At 42.6% G+C, this 12933-nt stretch overlaps 1 protein-coding gene across 4 annotated transcripts in view; it reads right to left on the minus strand.

Annotated features, from left to right (window-relative positions):
• The window catches only part of wwp2 (WW domain containing E3 ubiquitin protein ligase 2), a 104979-nt gene extending 99335 nt beyond the window's left edge, over positions 1-5644 (minus strand). For 2 of the 4 annotated variants that reach the window (XM_080028329.1, XM_080028326.1), the window contains exons 1-2: positions 5598-5644; positions 3884-3965 (exon numbers count right to left, since the gene is read on the minus strand). In XM_080028329.1, coding sequence (XP_079884455.1) covers positions 3884-3953 — 70 coding nt within the window. In that variant the 5' untranslated portion in view covers positions 3954-3965; positions 5598-5644. Of the gene's footprint in view, positions 1-3883; positions 3966-4857; positions 5052-5492 lie in introns of those variants that run through there. The other 2 variants (XM_080028327.1, XM_080028328.1) reach the window with 2 other exon arrangements.
• Positions 5645-12933: the final 7289 nt, after the last annotated feature.

Genomic DNA, 12933 nt, shown 5'->3' on the forward strand with positions numbered 1-12933 from the left:
TCTGCTTCTGTATTGCGCATTCTCAACTAGGGTTTGTTTTGATTCCACGGCAGACAGTAGCGAGTAGCGACCATTGTAGAAAAGGCCCCAACGTTCATAAGTTACAGTGTTGTTAGTTCTTACAGTGTGTTAAGATGTGTTTTGTTCAGTGTGGATAGCAGTCAGTTAGGGCCATGACGTCAGTCGGACAGAGAGCCTGTTTAGTTTCCGTTCTCTTCTCCCTCGGTCAGATGTGTGAGCGTTGCCGCAGTAAGCGATCATTCCACATGGAAACGTGTTTATCTGAGTTTAAATGTGAATCACCCGTGTGTGAGTATGTACATGCAGTCCTGATCGCTGTTATAATATAGTTTGCATGCGATTCGCAACAGCTGTTGTAACGTCTCCTCAAGAGCGGAGTTTAAACCTTTGTTCTTTTCCCGCGATCTATATGCGACTGTGCCTGTGAAAGAAGGAAAATAAAGAGCGGATAAAACCCTACTCCTCCTCTCCTAGTCTCATGCTTATAGTCTGACGCCTTTGGCCATAAGTGGTATTCTGGCCGACACCTCTGAAGTGAAACCAGTGATACAAGCATGGAACGAGGGTGTGGGGGTATTGGAGGGAGGCGGGATGGTATGATAGTGCTGTAATTCTCAATTGCAGCATGGGTGTGAGTCCCTTTAAAGGATTAGTTCAACTTTAAGAATGTTTGCCTCCCTGTTTGTGTAACTGTGCTTACATTTTTGATGAAGAAATGGGCACACAGGAGTGTTATGAATTATGTCATATGCGCCTTGGTTCCCACCCCACACGGAGAAGTGTGCCATACGGTAATACATTGCGTATTTACAGATGTTAAAGTGCTTCATTTATTGAAACGTTTGAGTAGCTTTTGATGGTAGACTTTATTTCAATGATGACTGAAATCCCCCTCTCTTGAGTTGTGAGCATGGACTTTTAGATTACTTCATCATTAGACAGCACATGCAAATATAATATACTTTGGGTGGTAATCTTATATACTTATATATTATTACATTACATACATTACAGACATTATATACTTTAAAATTATCTGTTAATTTGTGCAGTGCATAGTTTTCTGTTTGTTTCTTCCATCTACCTTTAAATTGTCTCAAGCAACAATATTAAAGGCCTACTTCACCGGTTTGAATATGAAGGTGTATTGAATTCTGAGATCCTATGTAGTATAAATGTGCGAAAAAAATTGAAATCGGTTCATCCTAGCCTGAGAAAAGGCAGAAAAAGTGTTTTTTTTAACCCTATATTTCTCTTTCTCGTGACATCACAGAAAGAGAAATATAGGGTTAAAAAAAACTTACTTTGTAAATATTACTGTGATGTCTTTTACTGTGACATCACAGTAATATTTACAAAGTAAGTTTTTTTTAACCCTATATTTCTCTTTCTGTGATGTCACGAGAAAGAGAAATATAGGGTTAAAAAAAACACTTTTTCTGCCTTTTCTCAGGCTAGGATGAACCGATTTCAATTTTTTTCGCACATTTATACTACATAGGATCTCAGAATTCAATACACCTTCATATTCAAACCGGTGAAGTAGGCCTTTAAGAGACAGAAACATAAGCTATTATTTACACCTAGTTTGTGTTTGATGATTATTAATCCGAGTCAACCTGAGCAAATCAACATTTACAATTTTAGTTTCATAAGAATTCCTGTATATTCAAAGGGTCTTTAAATTACATAGACTAATAGTCAGAGATAAAGCGTAAACAAGTTAGATTTATTTCAGTTGCTCCTCTTTGCAGGATCAACAAAAGCAAAGGAAGTTGGTGTAATAATTTAGTTTTGACTGTAGGATAGAAGGCAGTCGTTAGGTGGATGACACAGTTGTTAACTGTGGTTGTTTTGCAGGTTCTAGCAAATTGTTATATGTCGATGTTGCTTTTTGTGTTTGTTTTGTTTTGTCTTGTCTTTTTTTTTTTTTGGTTTTCTCTCAATTTGTCTTATGTTATTTTGACCTGTTTTTCAACCTCTTCTGTAAAATTTGTTGATAAGGTGATACAGCCACTCAAAGTTTACATGGCTAGTAATCAGCTATTTAAAATATCCTCTTGGAATGTCAGAGGCCTGGGTAGATTGGTCAAGCTAAAACAAGTTATGACAAGGCTTAAACACTTTCTAGTGTACTATTTTAAACACGTTCTAAAATTAACCAATTAACCAATTGATCCATATATAGGGCGCACCGGATTATAAAACGCACTGTCGTCAAATCTGGTTTTTAAGTGCGCCTTATAGTGCGGAAAATATGGTTATTAAAACTATTTCAGATGTGATTTGCACCGTGTTGCCTGTCTGCCCCCGCATGTTTATCCTTGGAGTACTTCCACCAGATTTAAAGTTGTCAAGTCTGAACAAAAACATTGTTATTCTCTGCTCCCTACTGGCTAAACACTGCATAGCAGTCACATGGAAAAGTACAGAGACTCCGACAGTGAGTCATTGGCTCAGAAGCCTCTCCAACTGTTTAGCTTTAGAAAAATTGACATATGCCTCCAAGGGGAAAATGTAAATGTTCTTTAAAGTGTGGGGACAATTTATGGGATTTCTTGAGAGCCACCAAGCAAGGGGTTTACTTGATAATTAGATTGTCATTACTGATGCCAGTGCAATATTTCGGAGCATAACTTATGTATAGAAAATGCAGGTTGTAATTACTTATGTATCTTCTTTTCTTTTTAAGTTAATATTTACTTGTGCTTTGTTTTTGATTTGTTTGATATGTGAATATTTGTATTTGTCTATGTGTTGAACAATTTGAAAAGTCAATAAATATATTTCTCAAAAAAAAAACCTGCATTGACTGATCTTTGGGCCAGTTGAATGCTGCAGAAACAAATGCTGCGTTTCTACTGAGCAGTGCGGCTCAGCTGGCTTTATTCGCATTTCCATGGTCAAAAGTTGGGTAGGGTCCCAAAATAAGCCAGCTGAGCCGCTCCTATTTTGGGTACTCCTCCTTTGGGGTACCAAGCCATCTGAAAGGGTGGAGCTAAAAACACGCGACACGTTGTCAAAAAAAAGGTTTTACACTTTCACCATCATCAGTATCATATCCGTGTCATGTTTTGGCCACTTGACCAGTTTAATTCTCTTTAACTTGCCCTGTCTTTGATCTGCTCAATGCTCTGCTATGTCCACTAGCTAGTTCCTAAAGTTGTCTGCTGTTTGGTGCTGGCTAGGTAGTGCACAGGTGAAAAACCACTGGGTGCTATACCTAACAAACCATGGCATTAGACCAGTGCCAGTCAACTAAAACAGCAAAGTTGCGCGCCCTAAAAACCAAAATATTGAGCACAAGGAACACAATAAAAGGCTCCATAGAGTTCAAAGTAACTGCATAAACACCTCACTGATAAAACACCTTTCGAATACAAGTTAGATCTGATATGAAATATTATTGCGGGTTTTTTATTATGGGTTGACTTTATTGGAGGTTGATTGAAATGTCCGATCACTGCTCTTACCACTGACTGACAATTTATATAAAAATTATTTGCTTCTAGAACAGAATAAACGTCTAAAAGTAAAAGTTATGAACCAAAATGATCATTTCAAAAAGCTGTTTGAGGTTCAATGTAAACTTCATTGCGACAGTCCAGGTGCCAGTTTAACCACAGACTAGAAAAAGTTTGAATGTAACAATTTTGTTACAATGAAAAACTACAACATGTATGGGAACTTACCGAAAAAAACACTGGCATTCCACTTGGTAAGTGTATAATACTATTATTATCAGTCCACATAGGTGTGCTAAGGTGCTGGCATGGAGCCCAAGAGATACAGCATAACAGTATACATAGTATCAATGTGTCCCACTCAGTCAGCCAGATGACAAAACAGATGAGGTCATTACCTTTCAAGATCAACTGAGACTTTTCAGTGGTGTGGGCACCGCCAGGTCTGCTCACGCTGGCTGCTGCCATGACCTCACAGCTCTGAAACACACACACACACACACACACACACACACACACACACACACACACACACACACACACACACACACACACACACACACACACACACACACACACACACACACAATTATAACATATCGTCACTTCATCACAGCAAATCTTACAAAATACAATATAGCCTACATAACAGGCATATTAAGCAGCCTAGCCAAATACATTTAAATTAAAGGTGAAGTCAGCGATTCTGGAGAATGTGTTATCTAAATCACTTTGTCAAAATCAGTGGATATCTCCTCCAGATCCGCTACTTATCCGTACTGTGTGCGTTGAAAAATAAGCTGGTGTTGATTCACAGCCTAGGCGCTGTAAACTGGCAGGTAAACAAAGGGTATGTAAACACAGGGGGCCTATAGTAGCCAGCACATGATGCAGCTACAGAGCTATAGGCTGTATTACTAACACTGGGTTTTTTTCAGCACACACACAGGACGTTCCGACATATTCACTGATTTTGACAAAAGGTGATTTTGACAACAAGTGCTCTCCAGAATCATTGACTGACTACACCTTTTAGGCAGACGTGTGTCTCTTCCCATGGGACGAGGCCAGTGCCAAGGCTCTCATCACACTACATCAACATCACCTTGAGCAAAGTCAGAGAGGGAGCCTGCTGGACTAAATGCAAAGGTAACTCAATAGACAAGGTCAGGACTCAGGACAGGGATAGCATGCAGTAAAACTCAACTCCAGTCTGGGGCTATTGCCAACATTTATCTTTACTTTGAATATCAAGAAAATACCTAAACCCCAAACACTGCTTTGTTGAGGAATCTTCACCCTGTTATCAGATAATATAACCAAGGACGGAATAAAGGAAAGCTATTGAGTGTATTATTAACCAAATGACAACCTGAGATATGGCTCCGGGCTGCGCACTAACAGATTCCAGCGATCACAACACAACCGCACAGCATCTTCCTTCAACCTTGTTGTGGAGCAACACGAGCGACTAGGCTAACCCCGCTACTCAGTGGATAACTGGTGGCTACACTTCATATAGACTAACGAACACTTAGCTGTCGCAGCTGAACATATTTCATTGTCCCAGGATTTAAATACCCTTGGCTGCTACGCACAAAACACAAACACGGAAGATGAGCGAGGCATTTCTATGCATCACCGTCAAGTGACGCAAAGAAAACATGGACTTCCGGTGATTGCTTCCCGAACTAAAACTAAACAAACGAATTCAGCTAGATCACAACTATGCTCGAAAGAGAAAACCCACACTACATCTTCAGTCAAAGAATTATAATTAGAAATAAATCAGCATCGAGTAACTATCCACACTTTTGTAGACCACATTAGTATTTCGACCGCTGTATCAGTTTTTCTATGAATTTATTTTGAAGGGCTAGTCGCGAAGAATTCAGTCCAACGTAGCTAAATCTTTGTACCTTGGCCTAGAAGAAGCTAACTGTTAGCGAGCAGGCTTCATAGAGGGATTTTATGAAAGGACATGCCGATAAATTAGGTTATAATCACCTGACAACAAGTGAAGCTACTTTGTTAGTCACGTGGTCCACGACAAAATACGATACATCCATCAAATCACTGACAAATGAGGCTTAAATGTGAGCTTCCCCGTACCTTTTTCGGCTGTGCTCCGCTGCTATCGCTATTGAACTTTCATTTCCGCCTCAGTGAAAATACCACGTGACACAGGGTACATATAATAGCCTCGTTTGAGAAGAAGCCGTCTTGCTCAGACCTGCGCAATTATGACGCGCGTCTTGCTGAGCGCACAGCAAAAATGTTGCAAAAATGCTGTGCGCTCAAGACGCGCGTCACAATTGCGCAGTTCTGAGCAAGAGGCTCCATCTCAAACCAGGCTATTACGTCCATGGGTACATCTCGGTTCATTTTTCTCATTGCACAAAGGATTGTAGGTCATAAATAATTGGTAAACAAACATCATCAGTTGTTCATGTTTTGAAATCAGCATGTGTTTCTGAGCATTGGCAGTATAGGCGAGTGATGAGGGTGCATCCATCCATAGAACTTTCTTTTTTCTTTTATATTAATACTATCATTTCAAAATATTAGATAACATATAACAAATCAAATCAGTTTTATTTGTATAGCCCAAAATCACAAATAGACATTTGCCTCAGTGGGCTTTACATTCCATACAATATGACACCCTGCCCTTAGACCCTTAGCTCGGCTGAGAAAAAACTCCCAGTAAAAAACCCTTTACCGGGATTAATTTTTTTTTAAAGAAATCTCAGGGAGAGTCAACAAAGTAAGTGATCCCTCTCCCAAGACGGACATACTGCAAAAGATGTCATAAGCAGAGAAATCACGAAGGAATTTGATCATTGACCAGATGTTTACATGGTAATACTAAAGTAAAGTGCGAATAGTGTGGATGCAGGAAGACTTCAGATGCTGCCAGAGGATCCACACCGTCTCGTCTCCACCAGGGAAAACTAAGGTTTCCAGCGCCGGGATTACATCCCACGTCTCCAGGTGGCATCCTTAACCACTGCAACATCTTTCGCGTTGATGGTCCATTCTCAGATGTTACCGGAGGGGAGACCAGATCCACACCGTCTCGTCACCACCAGGGAAAACTGGAAGAGGACAGACAGGCAACCAATGAGCAAAGCAAAAATTTGTTTAAAGATTGAACAAGCAAGCGAGTAGAAAGAGTACTATCCTGATGGACGGTGAATCAGTGCTGATGTGAGGCAATAGCAGGCGGGGAGCATCCGTTCATAGGACGGCTGATTCCGCACAGAACTCGGAGTCAGTCGAGTAGCATGGAGAGTGCTTGGTAGACAGAGGGACAGAACCCCCGGGGCAACGCTCAGCCAATCATGGAAGATAGACAGAGGAGAACAAATGTCAGAGAAATGGTATCAGTTATGCAATTAGCGTCGGCAGGACAATTTTTCAGTGGGAGGACAACCGGTACTCAGGCCCAGACAAACTGAGACCGAGGCAGCTCCTCAGGCTGTTATTAATAACGCTATAACAATGTTAAACAATATGAACACAATTAACATGAATTTACATTGATTTACACTCTACCGTTCCCCATCGACACACAATCGGCACCAGCCCCTCAGACCCAGAGCCAGCCCCCCAGCACCCCGCCCCCAGAGAGCACGCCCCAGTGCGGCACTAGTCCCGAGGAGGACCGGGGCCATAGATAGAGAATAGACAGTATAGAATAGGGAAATAGCCAAATGCACCGCTGCCACGAGGAGCAACCACAGCCGAAACCCCCAGAGGAGCGGCCCGTAAGCCCATCCAGGTCCGTCGGACCGGCCATGCCCAGCCCATGAGGCAAGGCCAGAGGCGCTAAGCACAAAGGGCGTGACGCATCTGCCGCCGCCGCCATCGGCACACCCAGGGCCAGGACCGGCCGGAGGAGCACCGATGCCGGGCAGCGAAACACAGACGCCAACAGCGACGCCACAGAGCGGACCGCCAGGCAGGGATAAATGATTAAAACAGTTTAAAAACAGTTCAAACGCAAATTGCATAGATTGCTTTTTTATTTTTATTTTTTTTTTTTATTTACGCGATGCAGGACAAGACAGGTGAAAGACATAGGCTAACATTAGGTGAGGGACATGACAATTTAAGTGTTCACATTTAAGACAGAACGGACGAGACAAAAACAAGCAGGAGGTCATAGCATATTTTTACATTGTTGTTGACAGGCTGTGTGTGTGTGTGTGTGTGTGTGTGTGTGTGTGTGTGTGTGTGTGTGTGTGTGTGTGTGTGTATACATACATATAAACAACAAAATAACAAATAAAAAATTAAAGATAAATCAGTACTAAGAAATGAATAATCATCATAATAAGAATGTAATGATAAGAATGGCATTTTCGGTTGTTCAAATAGTATTAGTTTCCATTATGGTATTTTAGACTTTTGATCCACAGTTTTGAATGTTGTCATAAGGTAATTAGATAATTGGGAGAGAGAGATAAATAAAAATAAACAAAGAGAAATGCATAGATTGCTTCTAACCGCCCCAGGATGATAAAAACATCGCAGTACCCACCTACCAGTGCAACAATTACACAATCTGCACCCGATGCCCCATTTCCACCCCACCCAACGGTCCAGTCAGGCTATAGCATAGCGCCACCGCAGACGCCTGAGCACGCACCCCGACACCACCACCCCCCTGGCCACCCCCAGCCCAGAGCACACCAACGACAGCGGCAGGCTGCGCCGCCGCCCCAATGCCCCACCCCCGGCCCCACCCCATCAGCCGACATGACCTACCCAGCCAAGCCCCGCAGGCCACCGCGACCGCACGTCCGGAGGCAAGGCATGATCACCCCCGCAGCAGCGGTGCCCACGGTCAGACGCCAATTTGCCCCAGCCCGAGCGGCCAGGGCAGCCCACCGGAACAGCCCAAGACCGGCACATACCCCAGAGCAAGCTCCCCCCCAACAACATACAACATAACAACATAGCATAGACCAGTGGGTCCGTGGAGGTACTGCAGGGGGTCCCCCAAAATGATTTAAAATTTTCATTAAAATATCTTTTATTTGTTTTTGAGAAAAATTATTTTGAGTAAACTTTAGCAAAACAATTTACAAAATGAGAAATGACCATGAAACCATGGGGTCCAAGGGCATGATTGCATTTATCACCCCTTTAACGCATAGCAGTCAAGCTATGAACATCATTTATTTGGGCCACAACCTGGACTATTAGAATATGTGCTGCAGTGATGTTGTTTGAATGTAGGTGTCAAACATTTTCACAAAGGGCCACTCTACGATATGATAATCACATTAACGGCCAGACATGTACCCTGCGTTCCGAATCGCATACTCTTTCTTTTTTCTATTCTACATACTACATCCGACGATCAAAATAATCTAGTTAGGATGCAGTAGGCATACTATTGGGACATACTTTTACTCTTTTATTTCATCATAACATTGCGCCTTGATCTTGCCTCTTGTTTTTATATCCGTCGCATCCCCGTTTGTTTTCATATGGAGGCTTCACATGCGCACCGGATTGTGGGTCAGAATCGCCCAAATAGGATGCTGTTTTCAACACTAACAATCTTGGCCGGATGAAGTAGGACATCCAGGTACTTCTAACCATCCTAACTCTGGCCACAAGAATCGGGACATCCTAAATCTTTTTTCTACATACCAGGCTATATAGTAGAAAGTATGCGATTCGGAACGCAGAGGTAGTTTACCGACATGCCTTTAAGTAAACACAACATACCTATGAATATATTGTAAAACAACCTGCATACAGGGCATATAGGCAAGGTTTTGTATCAACATTTGGGGGTACAAATTATAGGTGGGTGCGGGGTATGGGGGGAACCCCCAGTAAATTTTGAACTTAACACTTATTTTCCTGCATTCTGGTGGATAAAAATCCACCGATCTTTGCCTTTTCTAGGATCAATTTAGTGGAAATGTATTTTTTTTTTCAGTGAAGGAGAAGACAACATTCAGGTTCATTGAGAAAGAGCCATTATGGAATATAATTTTTTTAAGAATCATGACCCAGCAGTGTGTCTAGAAATCCTGAGCTGTAGAACTTTCAGCAGATATTCGTATCGGTAAGATGCGCGAGTGTCCATCCGTTGGGAGCGTGGGCGACATGCGGATATGACACAGGCTCGCATGCAGCAAAAAAATAAATAAAAAAATCTAAATTGATATTCAAATGATTTTTATAGCAGCGGCGGGAAAAATATAGCAGCAGCGGCGCGCTGTGTGAACCTGGGGGAAACACTGGTATCCATATTCATAATGAAACATTGGGTGAATGAGCCCATTATAAAAGGGTGAGCCCTGTAAGAACCCAAAATGCCACAACGACCTGAAACGTAATAAAATGTAACAAAACCCCAAATGTAAAAACTGTACAATAATTTGATAATACTGAGCTCAAAACATAACAACTTATTGCATCAGTTCTTACATTTCTGGCTCTTACAAATAGATTCAATCGGCGATTATAGCATATCTCAGAATAATCGGTATAGGCGTCAGATTTAAAAATAAGATACAAAATTGCATTTGCAAATGCATTGATGCCCTGAGTGTAGCCTAAAGAATAGCATTGACCCAGGTGTGTTGTAAGACTTTGGATTAATTTATACTACATTGACAGTTCCCCAAGTAACCAATAGCAGAGGCACTGGTCATCTCTTGACTGTCAGGGTGTATTCACACATGCCGTGTTTAGTTCGGTTGAAACGAACTCAGATGCACTTCTGCCTTCGGTGCGCATCTTTCAGGCAGGTGTGAATACAGCAATCGCACTCGGGTGCGGACCAAACAAACGCTCCGAGACCCAGCTGAAGAGGTAGTCTCGGTGCGTTTCCAAACGCACTCTGCTGCAGTTCGTTTGTGGTGTGAATTTGTTCGGACTCGATCCGACCCAAATGCAGGAGGCACTGTGCCTTTTCTTTCTTTTCTTTTTTAATAAATAGCCGTCAGCTTCACATTATGGGAAAGTGTTGTTGTCGCCATTGTTAGGAAGATTAGTTGTGGTTTGACCGGGAGCCCAGAACAATATAAATGCTGAATGTGTTCAGCGATCAGCGATCAGATGAAGGAGAGGGGCGTCTCTCGCACAGTGCCAACAGGTTCACGCTGCGCAAGAAGTGTGTGTTTTTATTTTGCTTCCCATGTACGGGACCGTCAATACTATCCCCGTGTCAGTTTGGAGCTGAACTGCGCCGACCCAGCTGATACACAGCTTAATCAGCTGAGTGTCAGCTTGAGCCTATTCTTCTCGCGTGACGCGCATCCAGCACCAAAAATACAGTAAAAATGATGTTTCACATCGTAGGCTACAAGCCACATAACGTGGCATTGACATAAGGCTACACATTATGACCATATGAAACAACAATAATTTGATGTTTTTCCTCTTTATTTATAGGTTAGATGTAGGCCCTTTTATTATTTTTAGCCCCATATTATATCAATGATATATATTTCGCAGTTTAAACTTCGTGCTTCCTGTTTCTCTCCACCCCAGAATGTCTGTCCAATGAATGAATGACCTCAGATCACGTGTGGTTTTGCTTCGTAATGCTGGTTCACTTGCAAAAGGGGCAATATGAAAGTGGACCACACCAAACAAAAAAAATCAAAACTCTATTTGGTCTGGACCAAAGCAAGTGCACTAGCGGACTTTCCCAGTGTGAATACACCCTCAATGACTTGCAGTAAGATGAAATACTTAATGTCGGAGTTTTTTCAGACAATGCATATTACAATAAAGAAAAGGTTCCTGTACACATTTTTGACAAAGTATTTATACATCTATATTTAAAGGTTCAAAAAAGTGATATTTTTCAATATACAATTTTGTGATAAAAAAAAAATTGAATTGCCCGATTAAAGCTGGGGTGGAAGATTTGTGGAGAAAATGGCAGTTGGGATAGAGATTCGAATTCAAATACCTCAACCGCTCCACTTGTTCTCTTTGGTCCCTCCCCTATGGTCCCTCCCTGATGCTCTACGCCAACAAAGTCGTGGTCAAAGTGTACAGCTCATGTTAACTTTGACCATGACAGAAATCATATACCCCAGCTTTAATCAGTTAACGATTTTTTTTCTGCATATAATCGGTATCGGCATAGCCCTCACAAAATCCATATTGTTCAGGCCCAACTTACAAACCCATTACTACTAGTTACAACTAGTAGACAACTAGTTGACATACGTAGCTGTTATGTTGGTTATAAAAACCAGCTGTGGATATATAAGATGGGGGCTGTAAATGTAGTCGCTAGGTCTGTGGACATCAGGTGAGTCCTGCTTGTTAAGGCCAGGACACACCGGTCCGACTACCGACCGTCATCCGAAAATGGAGTCTGCCGATTCAGGCAGCTCCAGTCTGCCCGTCGCGGTCAAAAAAGTGCCAAGAACACACCGAGCCGACTACTGACTTTCCGTACACTCTGCGCTTGCGCGGGACGTAATGTCTCCATAACAGCAGGCGGCGCTAATCTGTATTGTGGCCCAAAAAATACGGAAGCCGGAAATGATGGGACGGCTCTCTAGACCATAAAGAGCACAATTTTTAGCAGAGTGTTGAGCATGGTGTCGAGCAGTCAACAAGGGTTGATGCATGTGAGTACTCGCTGAACGAAACAAACAAACACATTAAAACAATGGCTAGCAATGCGATACTGCTGTTTGTGCTACCCGCCTCACTTCCGGGCTTCACTGATTCGCTAGCCCTCCACCAATCAAATTGCTCCGACTGAAAGACTGCCCGACGCCGATTGAACATGTTGAATCGGCTGAAAAGAAGCCCGACGAGACTTCCGGGTTACAGAGCATGGGTTGGTGCGATCGCTCTATAGCTCCCACTAACTATTTCAGACCTAACTGAATAAACCCTATTTTCATCGATTTTTTTTGTGCCTGTGTTGCCGGTAACACTGATACTGTTTTGGAGAAATGCCTAGAAGAAAGAAAAACGCAAAAAGAGATTCGGCAGAGTCAGATATGTCCTCGGACAGCGTGGTTAGCATGGACGTTGGTGCTAGCTCAGTGGCTTCCATTCCGGATCTGCTTGAGCAGCATAGAGCAGCCATAGCCGCTGAGTTTAAATCATCGTTCGCCAGCATGGACACTAAGCTGGACAACATCCAGGCCGTGGTCTCAGGCCATGGGAAACGTATAACCGATCTCGAGGAGAATGCAGAAACTGTTTGCGGACGCCTGGAGCAACTTGAGGCTACGTGTTCCTCACTGCAGGAAGATAACAAGTTGCTGAAATCTAAACTATCGGATTTGGAAGGGAGAAGCAGGAGACAGAATGTACGTATTATGGGCTTACCAGAGTCACTTGAGGGCGCTCGCCCCACCGCCTTTTTCTCCGAGCTTCTCGTCGAGGTTTTTGGTAATCAAACTCTCCCTTCTTCCCCGGAGCTGGACAGAGCTCACCG

Source organism: Ammodytes marinus (assembly GCF_949987685.1).
Source record: "Ammodytes marinus genome assembly, chromosome: 5".
Classification (NCBI taxonomy): Eukaryota; Metazoa; Chordata; class Actinopteri; order Uranoscopiformes; family Ammodytidae; genus Ammodytes; species Ammodytes marinus.